Source organism: Saccostrea cucullata, unplaced genomic scaffold (assembly GCF_032062105.1).
Source record: "Saccostrea cucullata isolate Sc308-1 unplaced genomic scaffold, CSIRO_AGI_Scuc_v1 ctg1274, whole genome shotgun sequence".
Lineage (NCBI taxonomy): Eukaryota > Metazoa > Mollusca > Bivalvia > Ostreida > Ostreidae > Saccostrea > Saccostrea cuccullata.
Genome location: NW_026927398.1, coordinates 249,509 through 266,664, shown reverse-complemented (window position 1 = coordinate 266,664; position 17,156 = coordinate 249,509). Strand labels below are relative to the sequence as shown.

The following is a 17,156-nucleotide window of genomic DNA, read 5'->3' as shown; positions in this document are numbered from 1 at the left end:
ATAAAAAACAGCTTGCCTATATTGCAATATAAATTCAATCTAATGTATATACTCATTTTTAAATAAATCATCTCTTACTTTGGGTTCAATATGATTTTTAATGTAGAGAATTTGAGATATAGCTCATAAAATTTTGCAAATCATATTTTCAGCATAATAATACACATATCTATAAATTCACCCACACATTCTTACCGGTGATGAGTACGCCAATTTTCACGGTAACGGTACCAGTGTAGGTCACACACTTGTACACCTGTCCTGACGTTGGATTACTGGGACACTTGACCAAACTCACGCCATTGGCTGTTTGTCCTGGAGGGGTGCTGGCACATTGAGGACTTTGGGGTAATGCAGTGCTTTTGAGAAATGAAGAGAGAATTGAAGGGACGTTCTTTATAACCACGTGAGTACATTTAGAACATTCCAATCCTAAATAATGCAAAATAAAATAATTTATTTTAGTTGTAACACGTCATTTGATTGGGTAAAAGATTTAATTTATTTTGTATAACATAACTTGCCTACGTCACAATGAATTACATCAAAAACGTATTACTCCGCTTGACGTTACTTTTAAAATATGCTTTATTTAAAGCCTTTTTTCCGGCGAAAAAATTTTCTCATTTTCTACACTGAAATTAAATTATAACCCATTTCAACTTAAACTTCGCGGTTTTTAAAGCGTAAACTGCCCCAAGTTAGGTTATTCTTATAAAAAAGTTGAAATCGGCTTCATTCCTTAAATAAAGGATGACGATGCAAACAAAGCACGGAAACTTCTTTACTAGTATTATATTTAAAGAGTATAACGAGCATACTTCCCTTGTTTGTTTGTTTGTTTTTTTTTTTTTTTTTTTTTTTTGTTTTTTTTTATTTTGCTATTAGACGGAAAAGGACATCATTCTCATTAAACTATTGATTTATAAATAAAGTAAAAGAACAGGGTTCACTTTTGCCTTATTTTGCCCTGTGACTTTCTGAAAAACTGAAACTGCATTGTTTTGGATAACGATGCATTAAAATATCACTTAGATCTTTGGTGACTGCGATCCTATAAAAAATGACGTCATTTTCTGGCTAGTCAATGGATTATGACGTCACGAAATGCGTCAATTTCTTCATATTCCGAAAAAGCCTACAAAAACGGCCTATTTTTAAAGTTATTTTTTGATATATGATATAGAGCGCAACCTTTGATCTAAAATGTACAACTAGTAAATGATAGAACTGTTTCTGAGGGTTCGTGGACATGTTTCATTTTTTAGATCAGAGGGTGCGCTCATATTATTTTTCTTCACTGAAGGTACTCAATTATTCCTGTTTACCTAAAAATTAAAGAACATTGCAATTTCATAAATCCAGTTCTTCAAGACCTGGACTGTGAGGAGGAATTTTTTAATAGGATATGACAGCACCAAGTCTCTATTTTATTTTGATGCTTCAAATAGAAAATCAAGTGTTGATCAATTAATTGGTATATCTACAGGGCCATTTTATGCATAAAGTGAACCGACTTCTTTATCTACTTAAGACGCCTTCTGGAGACAACTAACTTAAGCACTAAGTATTTTATAAATTACACATAAGTATATATATTTTTTTTCAAATTTAAGTAGTACTTAGTAAATTTGTGGAAAATACCTATTTTAAGTGATTTTTAACTTAAGAACATATATTAAGAAGTTTATGAAACCCAGCCCTGGTTCCCTGAACGAGCTTCTCTTACATTGCAGAGGCTTAAATCTTTTTTTTTTAAATGATTAATGGCGTCCCTGGAGTCTTTTGTAGGGGTTTAGGAATTTTCATTTTCACTATGGAGGACAAAAAAAGGAATTAAAATAGTTTGATTTTTGTTCTTTAGACTTTTGTTCCCTAAACTCTTCTCACATTTGTCAGAGAAGTCCATTCATATTTTGGAGTATAATTTGGAGGGTCCTCAGTGTAGACAATTGAAAGGCGGGACAAAATCCCCTCTCCACAACCATCCCCCCCCCCTGGTTTGAAGTACCAAATATGTTTTGAAATAGGATTGGTAGTGACCTGTATAAGATTTTGAAATTTCTATCTTCACCGTTAGGATCAAATGAAAGCCCGAAAGCGATTTTCCTTTCTACAAGTAAATCCCATCTGACATTTTTAAGTAGCTTATTTATATTTTGGAAAATGTTTGCTTGTGTCCTGTTGATATGCATAGAGTTGCAGTAAGGTTTTTGTAATTTTATTTTTCATCGTATGGCCCGAAATGTTTTTACTACAAAAACCTGATTTTAGAAGTTTTCTTACATATTTCAGAATTATTTTTTCTTTGGTATTTGATTAGTTTTGTCATTTGAATAAAACAAAATCTGTAGTATTACGTATTCGTAGAGAGAAACATAAGTGGGCATACTTACACGTCATTAAGTATATGTCGGTAACATTTCCTCGAAGACCATTCGCTGACGAGCAAAGCCATGGATAAAATTCAATGGCTATCAAAAAACACTTTACTTAATTGAAGTAAAAGAAGAGAAAATAATAACTTTGTGTTTTATCTATTTCGTCGCAACTATGGCTCATTTTTGTTATTTTAATCAATGGAATACCGTGAAATCACTAATATTCAAGGGGGTAGTTAACTTTCGTTATTTTTGACGTATATGGAGAAAACATCGGATTTATGAACACCACAAAATGTAAAATTCATATGCATTACTATTAAACCTTTTCCAATGAAAAATGAACTTCATATACATAAAATTCTGGTATGGCTGCCTTTAAAGACTAGGGTTTTTTGACTCTCGTTGTATTTGCAGTTCATATAAGGAAAACATCAATTGTCATAATTTGATTTATACGGAATGCTTCCTGAGTATATTCTTCACTTTTAAAAAGCCTTTTTTACCGCTATGATGGCAGAGGCGTAGTCACAAACTTAAAAGTGGGGGGGCTCAACTCCAGAAATTCTCTGACAAGCAAAAAAAAAAAAAAACTAAACAAACAAACAAACAAACAAAAAACAACCTAAAAGTGGGGGGGGGGGGCTCAACTCCAGAAATTCTTTGACAAGCAAAAAAAAAAAAAAAAAAAAAAAATAACGAAAACATGAAGTTCCCCAAACTCGAAAATCCTATTTCGTTGGGGGGGGGGGGGGGGGGGTAATGGCCACATATAGTAAAGGTAATGGGGGGGCGGGGGCACAGACATACTCTTGCCCCCCCAGATCTGAAAGTGGGGGGGGGGCTAGTGCCCCCGCTGCCCCCCCTGTGACTACGCCTATGGATGGATTTAAGGAACAAGGAAACAAATTAAAGGTATATCCGGTATTTCTAGCTGTTCTTGGTCTTCTAGATGAATTTTATAGTTTTTAAGATTTTTTTTTCTACATTTCAGATTTAAGCTAAAACAAATCACACCTCACGTCATGCACTTTAAGCTACATGGAGAAGAATTCTTACATTCTAATTCAACAATTTGAGTTGCAAGAGGATTTGTGTTTTATGGAACTACTAGGGTATTAATGTATTTACTGTTGAATATACAAATGGGTGTGAAATGTTTTGAGTATGTTTCGCTTCAGGACAAAAAGATTTCCTTTACTTAAAATACTAGTATGTCACCTCCGCTGACGAAATCAAATGCTGCATAAACATTTTCTTTTTTCATGTGTCGATTTGTGGAGTTATAAGAGCTACTTTTTTGCACATTTGATTATGATGCCACGATGAATAAGAATAAGAAATTTCTTTATATCATCATCTTGCTATTCTGAAAAAGGGCTTGCCAATTCCTAATTCAAACATAAGGGTGAAAGAATTCTTAAGGAGACGCTATTGGCTGAGTATACTAGTAGACGCTCAAGGAAGTAGTAGAATATAGTAGCTAGAACATATGGTGGCATATTTGACCCCTCTACCTGCAAGACAAATTATGTCAACAAGCAGGAAAACTGTGTCAGCATTCAGGATATTTATGTCTACGTCATGAATATTATTTATCTTAAAATAATTATCCCACATTTTGACATCAATAAGTAGCATCTCAACATCTGGTATCATGTTATCATTAATATTTTGAATTTCTACATATAATATTCTTACATGTTAAATATAATCAACGTGCATCCTTACATTAACTTACATGATTATATTTAAGAAATAAAATATCATTTTTAGAGTGTCATTGGGGTATGACATGAAGTCGGTCACGTGATCAAATTCTATAACGCCCGAAGGGCGTTATAGTAAATTTGATCACGTACCGACTTTATGTCATACCCCAATGACACTCTAAAAATGATATATATATTCTACGTTTTTATTCATGTTACAAAGAAATATAGGCATTATTTAGACTTGGATTTTGAAATGCAACGTAACGTATCTACGACGTTATGTGACGTCACAGTCGGAACTTTCCAAATTGCTCGTGCAGTTTGCTTTCCATACGCAAGAAAGTCTGATCACGTGACCGACTTCATGTCATCGAAAATTGAATTTCAATTTTTTAGTATTGTCATATAAGGAAAGACATTGGCAAATGTAAATATAATGGAATATAAGAAGATAACGAACAGTATTCAAGCTCAATAGTCCATCAAACAACACAAATCTGGAGCAAAGCAAACACGGACCTCCGAAACATCAGAGGTGGGATCAGGTGCCATGAAGGAGTCAGCATCCCATGCCGACCAGTCACACCCGCTGGGTGTCCCTTGCCATGACTGAAATAACGAAATATCCGCCGTCAATTCAGTGTGTAATTAATGGACTTACAATTAGTATGAAATTGTCAGTCAACATTTGACTACATGATAAACGGTATTTGCTGACAATATCATTGTACCGACCATAAAACTTACGAAAAGATGACTATAAACAAGACTGGTGATACATGTATTCTTGTTTCATCAACATTTCTGTAAATAATTTACCTCGTTTTAGTAAAATACGTAGAGCTTGCTCTTGCAAATCGAATCAACTGAGAGATACTGCTGCGTAAGTAAGAGAAGTTTATCAAAGACCTTGGTTGTTTGATAAGTTTAATGCAACTTTAATTCAACATTATATGTCACCGAATCCCAATAATGTTTGCTCTGTTCCTGATTTGTATTGTTTGATTGGATTATTGAGCTTGTATACAGTTTGTCATTACTATAATATCCAGTTTAGCTTGTCTACTTAATAATATTGCATCTATGATATCGGATACTGACGTTTAAATCTATATGTACCCTTTTTGACATTCAGACCCAAAATATGACTTCATAAGGATGCACATGAACAATTTGTAGATATCATTTCTCATTTTGATAATTCTAATTTTTCTTTCTAAGTAGTGTAAAAAAATTTGCCATAAAAAATTATCATCGATACAATATACGGTATAACATTACATAAAATATATTTTTTTCTTTTGTTTGTACACGCAGCCATAGTTTAGCTGAAATACTGCTGACTCAATCAAGTAATTGTTATCATTTTATTACTTTTTACAACTATCATTTGTGCAAAATTTTATGCGTGAAAAGAAGAAAACATTTGCTGTGGCCTTCAACTCGACATTTAGATATATCGACGACGTAATAACAATTAACAATGGTAATTTCCATTCTTACGTCGATTCTATATATCCTGGTGAGCTTGAGATAAAAGATACCAAAGAGTCTGATAATTCTGTTTCATACTTGGATATTTACTTGAAAAAGACGTAAATGGTAATCTAACAACCAAGCTATATGAAAAACGTGATGACATTAACTTTTCTATCGTCAACTTCCCTTATTTATGCAGCAATATACCTTCATCACCTGCATACGGACTATATTTATCTCAGTTGATTCGATAATCAAGAGCATGCTCTACGTATGAACAATTTCTAAAACGAGGTAAATTATTGACACGCAAGTTGATGAAACAAGAATATCAGCAGTCTCGTTGAAAGTCATCATTTCGTAAGTTCTATGGTCGATACAATGACTTTGTCGGCAAATACAAGTTATCATCGAGTCATATACTGACTGACGTTTTTCATCCTAATTGTTCGTCCATTATTTATACACTGAATTGACGACGTATTTTTCCGTTATTTCTCGATCATGGCAAGGAGCACACGACGGATGTGACCGGTCAACAGGGGATGCTTACTTTTTCATGGCACCTGATCCCACCTCTGATGTTTCGGAGGTCCATATTTGCTCTGCTCCTATTTTGTATTGTTTTACGGACTTTGATTTTGAATACAGTTTTTTATATCCATATTCCTCTTGATAAAATATATTACATGTTATAATTCAACAGAAATTTAAGAGCTCAAAATATTATTCTTTGAAGTCAGGATTTATTTTTCTCCCTTTTTTATCATTTTAACTTTTTGACTGTTTAGTTTTTCATTTGGATTTTATTTTGAACATTGCATGCAGCAGACCAAGTTTAATTCAAATAGGTCCAAAATTACCGGTATTTCACATTAACACATTTTTATTAATATAGAGTGAAAAGTTGGTTGTTTCTGTGAGTTCTTCATATAATTTCTGTCTATGACTTTGCATCTAGTTCCGAACAAAAAGAATTACAGTGATCTTGTTTACATGAGTGTTTAAATGAATGTGTGTAATTAATGAACAAGGCAACACAAGTAATTAATTAGTCTCTCTTCTTGATTATTAGTGACTCACACTACAGGATCTAGTAAGCAGAAAAATATTTTTTCTAGTTTCCTTCTAGAATTTTTTCTAAACCATATAGTATTTACAGAGACTAATTTGTCGTCTGTGTTTTTGTATGTCAAACCACTTATACAAAATTAGCATGAAGCATGCACATATTACTTACCAATTACTGTGTCCAAGATAGTTAACAGAACAATAACCTGTGATGATAAATTCATTTTAAAATCTGAAAAAAGAGTTAAAATATACAAATATACACCATAGTCACCCTACTATGGTTATTTTATTTAGATTTAAAGACACGTGGTTAGGTTGACCTATTGAAAGGTTATAGGGTAGAACCGATCTTATAAATGAAATTAACAAGAAACAGGAAAATGCTACAGTCTGTTTCTTTTGAAAACATGCTCTGTGAAAAATGTGTTTTCAGACCATTCTGAAAGACTTTCATGATTTTCAACAGAAAAGGGTGGCTAAAGGGGGTGGGGTTAAAATAACAATTATATATCTTATCATAATTTACGGCGAAAATTAGAGCTCACTAGCGACCGATACGCTTGAAAAAAATAAAAAATATATGTAATATCATAAACCTTTGTTTGCCTTATATGGCTATTGTTATGAATGCACGCAGAGGATCTTACCACGAGCAACTGGCCATACATTCGTTGAATAGCAACGTTTACGCCAAATACATATTTACATTTTACTTCGAACACGTGCTTCAGGTCAATCTATAATCATGTCAATGGAGTGAAAATTTAAAAAAAATGTTCTAATGAACAAAATACAACGATTGGAAACTATAAAAGATGTCATGGGCGTTTTTAATCTTTTATTAAGCAATGGAAAAGCAAAGGGCAGCATCTCTAAAATTTGCTAAAATTTTGTTGTCAGAAAATGGTGTAAAAAATAAACAAAAGGGTGGTAGTCTGTTACGGACTGATACAGTGAGATGACGACATGTACAGTCTTGAAAGTTTTTTTCAGAAACCTTCTTGAAGTATTACTGCAAGAGTATATCAATGAAAATAAATAAAATGCATTATTTTCATGGGGAAAAAAAATAAAAATGAAATATTTCTTTCGAGAGAAAAAAATTGAATTTCAGAATATGAGTTCAATGTTAATTAGTAAATAAAAAATCTACAATGTAATTAATTTCAAACTTCTAAAACTCAAAAGATTATATGCCTTAAAATTTATTGATATTTTAACCCTTTTAAATAGTATTGAAAAACGAGTTATAGAATATGTAATATTAAAATCTTACCCTTAAACATGTGCAACACTAGAGATAACCAAATAGTAAAAGTTTGTACCAATATCTCTGACTGCAGTTTGCATGTGGCTCACCAGATTGTCCTGCTCTTCTGTTTTATCGAGAAAATATTTCCTGTACACAATGCTTTAATAAATTTTTTTTTTTTTGGAAACGCCCAACAATACTTAACTTTCTATTTCAATTTTAACAGGGAAACATAATTTTAACACTATAAAACCTATATCCGTTGATTAGACATAAAACATATATCTGTTGATTAGAAATTAGGTTTTCTTCTAATAAAAAGTATCCAAATATGATATCAATATGTCAAACTCTAGGATTTTTTAATTTCGAATTCATATATGTATTCTAATCAATTGAGAATTGGAATTAAATATTAAAAACTGAAATGGCGAGTTCACACAAAGATACAACATTTAGTGCACAATTATTTCACAAACATTTACATAAAAAGAAGTATGTTTGTGTGAACTTATATTATAAAAAATCAAAGTGTTTGAAATATCATTACTCCTCACTAATATATTGACTGTAAAAAATGAAAAACTTCAAGAGCACTGTGCAACAATATATTCAAGAAGTGGTGTGATTCAGATGAGGATACTAAAAAATTCCAATAAACTTTTGGACAATTTGAAATCACAAAATTTTTACCAAAATCAATATCTTTAAAACGAATTCTCAACTTTATACACAACGATTCCCTGTGATAAATTAAAGTCCAGGCGTTTTGATATCATTGACAGCTGCTTTTTAAATAAATATGGAACTCGTAAATTTACTTACCTGGTCATTGGTCATTTGCAAAATCATTTTGTTAAAACACATTCTGATTGCACACACAAGTACTCTGAAGCTGACATCAAAAAGGCGTCAGTATCTATGTGGTTTTTGGAGACCAGGTATTATAAAAATTTATTGGAATTCCCATGGGTACCATTTGGGCTCCGTTATTAGCAGACCTATTTTTATATGCATATGAAGCAGATTTTGTTCAAAATCTTATGCGTGAAAAGAAGAAAACACTTGCTGTGGCCTTCAACTCGACGACGTATTGTCATTTAACAATGGTAATTTCCACTCCTACGGCGATACGAGCCATATAATAAATGTGATGACTTTAGCTTTTCTGTCGTTAACTTCCCTTACTTATGCAGAAATATACCTTCATCACCTGCATACGGATCGAGTGTATATATCGATAAACGATTTGCAGGTCCAGATCTCATTTAAGCTGGGATGACGATATGGTACGGGGCCTGGTTGCACTCCAGCGTTGATAGGTTCCCTGGTTACCGGAATGAGTGGTACCTTCTGGAGATGTACGTCGGGTTGTAATTCGACCTCTAAGGCTTTGAGTACTGTAAACTATATATGTGTAGGAGTAAGCGTGTCTGAGAATAGGGAACAATTAAGGGGAGAGGACCTTTGACTATACATTCCCAGGAGGTTGAGTAATATGATAGTACACTACTCTTTTTAACAAATTCAGATAGCAAAATATCATTATATGAATTGAATTTTGTAGTTGTATCTTATATATTGTTGGTCTATGTCATTAAGCTATATCAAAAAATTATTTGCTTGTTAGATTGTTTGTTTGTTTTTACTTAGCCATCATTTTGATAACTCAATGTTTCAATGTTTTATATTTTTTAAATAGATTTGCAAGTTGTTGCTTGATACGTGTGGATTTGGAAATTCAGTTGGTTCCTGGTCAATTCGAACAGTCGTAAATTTGGCCACTAGGAGTGATATCCAGCAACCTTACACCAGTACAGTAACAACAGGAAAACCATTGTACACGTAACACCCATCATCTTGGTTTAATATACAAAGTAACAAGAGGTCCATGAACCACATCGCACACTTGAGCACTTTGGCTACAGAAAAAATGCAAAAATCAATCCAGTTTTGAAAGACTTAAATGTACAGTGACGTGCCAAAATTGATGCAACTTTTCCCTGATGTCATTGTTTCAAAACAAACTTTCTTGCATTTTCAAACCATCATAATTCAAAAATTATAAAAGGTACTTACTTGAAATTTTCAGTATTTAGTGATGTGACCTTTAGCAGTAATTACAGATTGTAATCTTCTTGGAATTGTGCGGTATAAGTTTCTAATATAAGGGACAGTTAGAGAGGACCAAATGTTCATAACTTCAGAGATCAAATCATCTTTGGATTTAATTGCTGCTAGTGATTTTCTCAGTCGAATTTTTAAAATTAGCCAGACATTTTCAATGATGTTGAGGTCCGGTGACTGTGATGGCCATTCAAGACAATCTAAATCATTCTCACGTTTCCAAGCTGTTGTCATTTGTGAGGCATGGCAGGGGGCATTGTCATCCTGGAATAAAAATGACGAATTTCCAAAATGTTTCGCAATGACTGGCCATAAATGTTCATCAAAGGTCTCAATATACTTCTCAGAACTCATATTTCCAGTTATTGGAACCAATGTCCCCACTCCTGAATATGTCACACATCCCCAAAACATAGCGCTCAACTTTACATTGCGGCCATGTTGACCAACACACTCTGGACGATACGCTTAATCCTGGGTTCTCCACACATACAGACAATTTTCATTTGATATCACTATCCGAGTTTCATCTGAAAAAAATCACTTTTCTCCAATATTCATCAACTTTCTAATTTTTCATATGTTTACACCATTGAACACGACGTTTTTCGGTTCACTTCTGACACAGTGAGGCTCTTCCTTACTTTGTGTCTATGAATTCCATGAGAATGGAGTTTCCTCTGAACAGTCCTAACAGACACCTTGTCAGTAGCTTGTTGGTGTAAATTATCCACGATTTCATTCAAAGTTTGTCTTCTATTCTTATTCACAGTCCGAATCAAAATTCTGTCACTCCTCTCATCAATCAGACTCTTCCTAACTCTATTGGAGCTCTTTTCCATACTTTCCTCATTGATAAATATCTTCAGAAGTTTAAAAATCGTAGATTTATTCACAGAAAATTTTCTGCCAAATCACTTTGTTTTTCGCCTCGTAGGTACAAATCTTAAGCCAGTTTTCTTTGCTCCTCTGACATTTCTTGTCGTCTGCCCTCCATTGTTTACAGTGAAAACACTAGAGAGTTAAAACAGGGGAAATAACTGAAATTGGGTGCAAGGGGAAATCATACCCCATACAATTTGTATCAACTCAATTTTTTTTAAAAGTGTTTGATTTTGAATTATATATCAAAATGCACAGAGAATAAAACAAACATAAAAAACTTCGGGAAAAAGTTGCATCAATTTTGGCATGTCACTGTATGTGGTCCCAACCTACCCCTAAAAGGCAGAAGGAAGGATGATTTGAGTTAACTTGAATCTACAAAGGATGCTTACATATTTCTCTGGCTTACTGTGGCTTTTTCTCTACAAGTCTGTTATTTCATTTATGCCCCACCCTATCCTCGGGGGTCATGATTTGAACAAACTTGAATCTACACTACCTGATGATGCTTCCTTATAAATATGAACAATCATGGCTTTTTTGTTCTTGAGAAAAATATTTTAAAAGATTTTTTCTATGTATTCCTATGTTAGACTTTGATACTCCATTGTGGCCGCACCCTACCACCAGGGGTCATGATTTAAACAAACTTTAATCTACACTGCTTGAGGATGCTTCTATATGAATATGAAAAATCGTGGCTTTGTTAATCATGAGATGAACATTTTTAAAGAATTTTCTTATACATTCCTATTTAAAACTTTGGTCGTCCATTGTAGTCCAACCTACGCCGGGGTCATGATTTTAATAAAGTTTAATCTTCACTACCTGAGGATGCTTCCACATTAGTTTCATCTTTCCCTACCCAGTAGTTCTTGAGGAGAAAATTTTTAAAAACATGTCACCAAATTTTCACTATTTCATAATTATCTCCCCTTGAATAAAGGCGTGGCCCTTTATTTGAACAAACTTGAATCCCCTTCCCCCAAGGATGGTTTGTGGCAAGTTTGGTTGAAATTGGCCAAGTTGTTCTGAAGAAGAAGTCAAAAATGTTAAAAGTTTACAGACGGACGGACAGACAGACGGACTACAGAAAAATTGTGCTCAGCATAGCTCATATGAGCTTCAGCTCGTGAGCTAATAAAACTTGATCTAAAATGAGCTGGTAAGATATTTGACGAATGTTTGTTGTTACTGTTTCTATAGATTTTTTACGACGGCTGTTCAATAAACAATGTCCTCTGTGCTTGGAAAGAAACAAATAAAAAACACTTTTCAATGAATTATTCTTAATGATTTCACTTAAATTTTATCTTTAAAATTAAAATACATGTTTGTAACATTTTATCCAATTTCTGATTTATAGGACATATTTTTGAGTATGGCCTTTCGTATACTGGAATATCACACAAACATTTCGTTTTTTTTTTTGTTTGTTTGTTTTTTGTTTTTTGCAAAAAATGTTGCTTTCTGGACTCCGCCAGGTATTTAACTGCCTCCCCGAATAATAATATTAACAACAAGACCACTAATATTAAAGAAAATAGGATATAAAACTATTTTTGTGCTTATGCAATTCTTTGCTCTTCTCAACCCTTTGCTGCTTATGTCGTGTGCATCTTATTGTAAATTTGTTATGATAGTTTAAAGTAATGGATTCAAGTTTCATTGTCTGTTTGAATTTCAGACAAACGTGGATAATTACAATTTTTGTTTGTTTTTTAAGATATTTGTTTTTATATTCTTATACTCTGTCGTTTTCACTCATTTTCAAAGCATTGGGTGAACATTTAGTATTTAGCTTTTTCACTGTCAAATGTTTCTACCCCAAAATTGATGCCTATCAACTTTGATATGTGTCTAATAATCAATTAAACATAATCAGCGATACTTTATTGATTTTTTTGGAAACAGTACATGTACATTGGTACTTGTAAGTCCTTGTCGTCAAGAACGGTATCCATTTTTGATGCCCATTATATCATTTTTGTTCATTGAAATCCACCTGCTCATGTATGTATAAAACAGACATATGTTGCTGTAAATTTCACAAATTTCAGTAAATAAATTTCTTCGGATTCCAAACGAGTTTAACAGCAGCTCAAATGAAGCCTTTAATTTCACTCTATTTACTGATTCTTTATCATTCATTTTTAATGCAGTGTCTCGAATAGTCCTTGTTTTCGAGCTTCTCATAATAAAACTATATGATGAAAAGTGGTCGCTTTTAAAGATTCAATAATGAGAGAAAATCAAGTTTTAAATCATAGATTTCTATGTTGTATGTGGTAGAGCTCAACCCTCGTATAATCCTTTTCTCTTAACAATTTGTTAATTTTCATTTTAACAGTGTATCTTTAAAAAAATGTTGATTTAATGTTTTTAAGTGTCATTTATTGAAAAATGCACATGTAAGAGAGAGAGAGTTATTTACTAAATTAGGCTACGGCACATGAAAAATCACAAAATTTTAAAGTTTTGCAGATCAACAATTAAATTCACCAGAGAAACTATAAATAGAATAAACCATATGTCCATTAGAGGTGATGTGAAGTTAAATTATGTAATATAAAACATAAAAGTAAGAAAAAATGTAGATGAACGCGCTATGTATTTTAATTTTTAATGAATGCCAAATGCATTACAATAAAAAGTAGAAATTGTCTTCAATATGAACAATTTTTACGTTTTCAGTTAACTTTTCAGGCTACAGTATGGTTGACGGCTTGCCTTACAAATTCCAGCAGCAGATGCTGATGGTGATATTTTAAGATGTTGTTAGTCCACAGGGTCAGAATGTGTCTCTGTTTGTTCCGCTCTCCCTTACGCCAGCTTAGATAGAGTAAATCAATATTTGCCATATAATTATAATTCCTAGTAAGTATGAAATTTTGTCATCCCACAATGATACTTTTCCACTTAAATTCAAAACTAAGCAATTCTTACTTGATTTTGATTTTAATGAATAGAATTTAAAATGTTTTCATAGGAAACATGCACAATAACCTTCCTATTAAACCACACCATGAAATGGTATATATGCTGCAGCCGTAACTGTGGAAGACTTTCCCCGCTCAAATATTATTATTGGTAGGACGGCGTATACTTCTTCTGACCCAATGACGGCAATTCATCTCCAGGTAAACTTTAAAAAAAAATTAAACCAAGATGATTATTTTTTTTCTTAAAAATCAAACTTGGGGGCTTTTCAGTTTTTAATGAAGTTGATGTGTATATATTAACCTAATGTCTGAATAATGGGACATGCATTCGCCAAGGAATTACTCAAAACTTCACGTGTAACTGTATTTCTAAGTACATCGAAAGAATATGTCAAACAGGTATTTCAGACTGCTTAGTACAGAATAAAACAATTCCAGATTTGGCTCTGTACTGTAAATATCTTTATGAAGAGGTTTTCACGCCCTTAAAACTTGTATTTTATTTTAATGTTATAATGCTCTTAAGAACATTTGACTTTAGTGCAAACTTGATATTATTTTATGACATTTTTTACAACACAAGTAAAGCATATACTTTCAATATGTTTCTTACTACATTCCTGGGTTGAAATTGTAAAAATCGATTTGTTTTAACCCTCTTAACATTTTAATTCACCTGATCATTCTATTCTGTCTATGAAAGTTAGGAATCCCGAAAAGATTTATCAACAGACATATAGTCCGTCGTTGAGTACACCTTCCCGTAGACAACGAGAAGAATTTTGGATTAGAAAACTAGGGACAGCCTTTCACTATGGATGTAATGTCAATGTCGATAGGTTGGAAATCTTTTCAGTCCAAAGTGTAGCAATGTAAATGTAATGGGACTTTTTAAACATACACAGAGACGTAAGCGTAGTCATGGCATCGGTCGTACAATAAACCCGCAATACACGACGTCTCTTTTGATTCATTACTACCTTATGTAAATCAACAGTGAGGTCTACGTCATATTCGCACCAAACTTTACTCTGTCGCTTTGAAACTTTTGAAAAGTCTTCTTGAGAAGGCCATGGAAAGTCCATTTTTTTATTCCTCGATACCAGAATATAGGCACGGATCTGTGATTATGGATATTGCAAATCGTAGGCTTTTTTAACCCGCGCTTGTTACGGAAGAAAATGCAGCTTAAACAATCCGTCTTTTCTCTAAACTTCAATATGCCAATAAAGGAATTGACGCTGTTATTATAAGCAATATTCTTAGTCACAAAAGGGTCCAGTCTTGTATTCCGCCATATTTCAAATTAAAGACTACATCTTGTTTTTCCTACAAATGTACATCGACCATTGCTTCCAAACTTTTCAATTACAAAAAAACTTTACATGGCCTGGATACCGAGTATCTGAAACATAAACTTCCATCACGTTCGTGTTCTACTTCACCATATAACTATAGTCCTGCTGGACACGTTATTACAGGTGACGTAAAAATATTTAATAATGAGAACCTTAGAACACTTATTTTAAAAGGTCCTAAATATAGGGAACCCCGATCCTTCAACTGGCGTCGGTAATTCATAAATATTATGGATTCTGTTGAAAATTACGCTAGACGATGGGCCAGATATGAAAAAGAAGACATTAACACCTTGTCAGAATGGATTAAATGTATCAGATCCATGTTAAAGTCGCGTATTATCAGATTGAGGGGCAATATGAAAACCATCTATTCTTCTATGTTCAATAATCCAAAAGTGAAAAAAGTAGATAGATTACATGATCAGTACGTACTGGTCCCTGCTGACAAAGCAGGTAACAACATTGTCTTCGTTCGTAAGGCTCATTATATAAATGGTATTTTAAAAGAACTTGGATTTAATTCTATAAGTGGTAATCCTACTTATACTCATAGAAGGAAGAAATTCTTCAAAATCATATGTCAGTTTTAAAAATTTTTAATATTCCACAGAGCCAAAATGAATTTGAACTACCCTAGATATTGTAAATGTATAATATTTAGCGCGTTCGATAATCAGCGGAAAGTGATTTTTGAACAAGTTAGTGTAGATTTGATTTAGGTCATTTCTTGATATTCTTATTCATTTATCGTTGTTTAAGACATTTTACGATGTACTTGAATTAGCGGAAGTATTTTTCCGCCAAAAGCGCTAAAAAGAATACACCGCCAAATGTAATACGTTTTCAGTATATTGGATTCCAAAACTTCATCAAAATCCTTACAAAGATACTTTACGGGTTCCAGTAAATGTTCAATCAAGCCTCTTTTGTTACTTCTCACTAAAATATTGACAGTAGTGAAGAAAAAACTTCAAGAGCACTGTGCAACAATATATTTAAGAAGTGGTGTGAAACAGATGTGGATACTCAAAAATTCCAAAGAACTTTTGGACAATTCGAAATCACAAGAATTTACCAAAATCAACAGCTTAAAAACTTTCGACTTTCAATTTTATACACAACCATTCCCCACGATAAATTTAAGTCCAGGCTTTTTGATATACAATGGCACTCGTACTTACCTGGTCATCGGTCATTTGCAAAATTATTTTGTTAAAACACATTCTGATTGCAAATGACCATACCCTACCGACCAGTCACATCCACCTTGTGCTCCTTGTCATATCAGAAAATAAAAAGAAATATGTTTACAAAATTTCAGTAGATTAATAATGACTTAACAACAAGTATGAAAAAAATCATTCAGCATTTTAATTAAAGGTGATTGTATCTGTATAAAAGTTCATTATATCGATCGACCTTGGAACTTACGAATTGACTTTAAACGAGACTGTTGGTATTCTTGTTTCATCAACTTGTTTGTCAATAACTTATCTTGTTTTAGAAATTATTCAAACGTATACGAAGCATGCTCCTGCATATCTGATCAACTATGCAATATATAAACTCCGTAAACAGGTAAAAAGGGCATGTTGCTACATTAAGGGTCATAAAACCTCTGCTCACTTATATTAAGTGTTGCTTGAACCTTAATGATTTTCCAGAAGAAATGTATTTGTTAGGTAAAATACAAATAATACAGCATAGGTTGCGGGGCAAGTTTGACAAAAAAGACACTCCAACTTCGCAAATCTATAAAGGAATAATAGACATTTATGTCAGTAAGAGTTATCTCTCTTATCAGAGTATCAATGAACCTTAACATACTAGTAAGTAAGGTAGGTTGACAATTGAAAAGTTTCAATTGTGAGGTTTATCGTAAAGCTTAGTTGTTGTGTTAACATTTACGTATTTTTCTAGTAAAATATTAAAATATGAAA

General features: G+C 33.0%; 1 protein-coding gene across 2 annotated transcripts in view; it reads right to left on the bottom strand.

The window, feature by feature from the left end:
* LOC134274342 (uncharacterized) overlaps positions 1-17,156 on the bottom strand; it is a 44,752-nt gene that overhangs the window by 14,196 nt on the left and 13,400 nt on the right. The window contains exons 2-3 of one of the 2 annotated variants that reach the window (XM_062756620.1): positions 6,816-6,852; positions 196-432 (exon numbers count right to left, since the gene is read on the bottom strand). In XM_062756620.1, the coding sequence (XP_062612604.1) occupies positions 196-432; positions 6,816-6,852 (274 nt within the window). Of the gene's footprint in view, positions 1-195; positions 433-6,815; positions 6,893-17,156 lie in introns of those variants that run through there. The other variant, XM_062756619.1, reaches the window with a different exon arrangement.